The sequence below is a fragment of the Halyomorpha halys genome, unplaced genomic scaffold (assembly GCF_000696795.3).
Source record: "Halyomorpha halys isolate HHAL.00 unplaced genomic scaffold, Hhal_1.1 Scaffold158.1, whole genome shotgun sequence".
NCBI lineage: Eukaryota > Metazoa > Arthropoda > Insecta > Hemiptera > Pentatomidae > Halyomorpha > Halyomorpha halys.
This window is the reverse complement of record NW_027107138.1, coordinates 295,588-299,489: the sequence shown is the minus strand read 5'-3', so window position 1 is coordinate 299,489 and position 3,902 is coordinate 295,588. Positions and strand designations below refer to the sequence as shown.

The following is a 3,902-nucleotide window of genomic DNA, read 5'->3' as shown; positions in this document are numbered from 1 at the left end:
TCAGGTCGAAACGTCGGCATAAAATAAATAAATATGGTTTTGTTTATTTATGTTGTTCTTTGCTGACCGCACCCCCCGACAAACTTCTTCAAGTATTTACAGAATTACAACTATTTGAGAACTCTCTGTTAGTAGCAGAACTTCATTCTTACAGCCCTGAAAATTGGGGCGAAACGTTGGATAACAATAAATAGTTTTCTTTTATTATTTTGATACATTTATTGACCGCCACCCCAACTATCTTCCTCTAATCTACTTCATACGGTCAAGTATCTTTTTCCAAAAGTAATTCTAGTTTATCCACACAAGGTAACCACAAGTGGCATACTAGTAAATTATAGAATTTAGGCCAGATTTTTCCGAATTTGGATCATTGTGGGGTGCAAGTATCTATGAAATACTAAGCCAATATGTTTGTCAAATTTACTTGGAATATAAAAAGAGGATAAATCCATCCTTTTCTGCATCCACTTCTTTTGATTTTCTTAATTCAGTTCTTACCTCAAAAAGAATGGCTTTTGTAGCACTCAAATTGGCGCACACATCCCCTAAAGCTTTTTAACTTTTTTGTTTTCCTGATGTATTCTCAAATATTGATCAATAATATAAATTACTTTTCATTGTGAATTTATATGTTCTTCAAATTACAACAGAAACCAAACGGCACTGTTGTGTCAGATAGTTAAATTCGACCAGAAAGCCTTTAAAAACTTCCAGTTAATTTAAAACAACAAATTTGTTTAGCATTCTAGAAGAGGCAAAAATTGTTCCATATGTACCAAAACATTGTTGTCAAGAACATTATATTGATATCCAGCCTTCTGAGTGATGTTAAAAAATTAATAGTTATAACAAACTTAAGTCTCATCTGTGAGATACACATGCCAACTAGGAGGTGCAACTGTAGGAAGGTTAAATTATTTATTTTTATCATTGTGGCATAATAAATGAACATAAGCCAAGTTTACTTGTTGTTTGTGATGTGTGTAAATTATGAAATAAAACAAATATATATTCCTAACATTAAGCAAGTTGTTGTTTGTTAGGGCTTTAGGGCTTAAAACCCAATGGACATCAATCACTTCAGCAGCTTGGATATTTCATACAACTTTCATTCATTTATTTCATGTGAAATACTTAAAACTTTGTGATTAGATGTGAATTGAAGGACTAAATATACTTGGGAAGTAGAGTGCAAAAACAAAATTTGAAAGCATGACAGCGGTTATTAAACATCATGAAAACTAAAGTATGACTTTCTTTTGTTTTGCAAATGATCATGAAACAATGGTATTATCTTGAAAATAATCCATTAAAATAAGAATTGATTACTAAATAAAATGGATTAAGAGATTAGTTTCTTGAAATCTATTGGTAACGCCTCAAAATCCATTAAAAATTAAAGTAATAGTGCCTACATTGAGTTTAATAGAAAACTTATTTACTTACATCCTGTTTCACTTTGAATTTGTGCAATTTCTTCTTCACGAAGAAGTAATGATGATCGATTCCCCATTTTAAATGATTGTGAAATAAATGAATTAAATCAATAAATAAAATTAAACGATGAAATAAATGAATAAAAGAATTGAGATAAAAAAACAAAGGTCTAAAATGGGACTTTGAATCTCTCCAACTCCTTTACTATATGAGAATGTTATCACTCACTAACCTCTAGACCATGATAAAAACTAAATATTTTCAGTTGGAGGGGTTACAAGGGAGTAAGGTGGGGACAAAATCCATGTAGCTATCGATACTGTAGTTTCGTTAGAAGTAACATCGCTAATGGCTCTACTAATACCAAATTTCAATTTACTTCCACCTGATGTTTTAAACCAACAACCCATCAAGTTTTATTACAGGCTAACTGGAGGTTTCAACTAGAAATATAAAGTTGGAATAATACAAATAACTAAAATTAGCACAAGAACCCTATTAAAATGTTTTATATCGTAACTTCAGCTACTTGGATATATAATGTTATAACATTGTGATATACAATTTTACTATTACTATTACTACAATTATACTAGTACTTAATACGATGGTTAGATGTGAACAGATAGACTTAAGATGGGTAGGTTGTTAAGTAAGAAAACAAAATTTCTAAGGCCTGTTACCTTATTTCAAATTATGAAAAACTAAAGAACGACTTTCCTTTACATGGTAGATAATCATGCAACAATGACATTGAATAAAATCTATTCAAACATAATGAAAATAATCTCTTCAAATAAAAAGTAATAACTAAACAAAAATATAAAGCGAATTGAATAAAAAATATTGAGTTTCTTGGAGTGTATTGATAATACCTCGACATCAATTCTCAATAAAACAAAAAACAATACCTACACATAATTAAATAAAAAAGTTATTCACTTACATCCTGATTCATTTTGAAGTTTTATAATATCTTCTTCAGGAAGAAATGATCCTAATTTTCCTCCCATTTTAAATGATTAATTAAAACATGAAAAACCAACGAATACATTTTAATAAAAAAAAACAAAGAGCTAAAAAAAAAAAAAAAAAAAATTGGGTCCAAAATACCTTCTACTTCGTCTTCTGGTAAGAGAACTTAACTGACTTCTTGGCCTTCCTAAATACAATATTCTTTAGGAGGAAAAGTCATAAGGGACTAAGATAAGAACAAATTATATGTAGGTATTGATACTTAAATTTTGTTAGAACCTTAAAGGAAGTGTCGAGGTGGGCTATTGCGAGGTGCCCTCATTTTGCCGGGTACTATTCAGACAGAGGAGAAGGAGGTATGTAAGCCCGGAGGGTAGCTAGACGCCGGAGCTTAAGAAAGGATAAAAGGTAGAGGAGAGAGAGGTGACCACAGAGAAGAAAGAAATCTCATATAAGCCTAAAAATGCTGGTTTGAGAGAATACCTTAAACATTTTTTGATGGAGTAATTATTCCGTTAAACTCCGCCTGCTGGTTCCCAAGGAGTTAGTTGCCGGTCCCAAGCTCGGATAAAGGAGGAGGGTTAACTACCCACCAACCAGAAAAAAACTTATAAGTTCAGAAAACAACACACAGCCTCGGATATACGGACAGTCACACAAGGTATTTGACCCCGGCATGGAAATATGGGCTTAATATTGCTTCTTGGAATGTTAGAGGATTAAATCAACCAGGTTCAAGCAAGAGATTAGAGAATGAGCTTGATAAATATCTGTACAGGAGATACGTTTGAGAAATGTGACAACGATAGAATTAGAAAATTATCTGCTCATTAACAGTGGACACGATGCAAGTGTATATGGGATAGGCTACATGACAAGAAAATCTATTAAGCACACAATAATACAGTATAAACTGATCAGTGAAAGAATTTGTACAGTGCGACTTAGAGGAAGGGTTTTTCAAAATCACGATTATGTGCGTACATGCCCCTACAGAAGACAGGGAAGAGGAGGAGAAGGATATTTTCTATGGAACTTTGGAAAGAGAATATGACTCAATGCCGAGGCCAGATGTAAAAATTATCATAGGCAACTTGAATGCTAAGATAGGTAAAGAAGTGGCTTCAGACATAGTGTAGGCAGATAGAGTAAACATGACTACTCTAATGATAATGGTCATCGCATAATTAACTTTGAAATGGAAAAGGGGCTGGTCATTAGTTGCACTAAATTCCCACATAAAGAAATATTTAAAGAGACATGGATCTCGCCGGATGGCCTGACCAGAAACCAAATAGATCATGTTCTCATAGAGGTTAGACATACTTCAGATATCAGAAATGTAAGGTCGTTTAGAGGAGTGGACTGTAACACGGATCACCACATAATAAAAGTCTGGTATCGACAAAAGTTGGCTATGAGAAGTTACACTACAATGGAGGAAATGAAATGAAAAAATAACTTTATTCTGGGACATATGTCCCCTA

At 32.7% G+C, this 3,902-nt stretch overlaps 1 protein-coding gene across 1 annotated transcript in view; it reads right to left on the bottom strand.

The window, feature by feature from the left end:
• Window positions 1-1,689, bottom strand: part of elm (calcineurin like EF-hand protein 1 elm) — an 8,403-nt gene extending 6,714 nt beyond the window's left edge. The window contains exon 1 of the mRNA XM_014417492.3: window positions 1,450-1,689. Coding sequence (XP_014272978.1) covers window positions 1,450-1,516 — 67 coding nt within the window. The 5' untranslated portion in view covers window positions 1,517-1,689. The remainder of the gene's footprint in view (window positions 1-1,449) is intronic.
• Window positions 1,690-3,902: the final 2,213 nt, after the last annotated feature.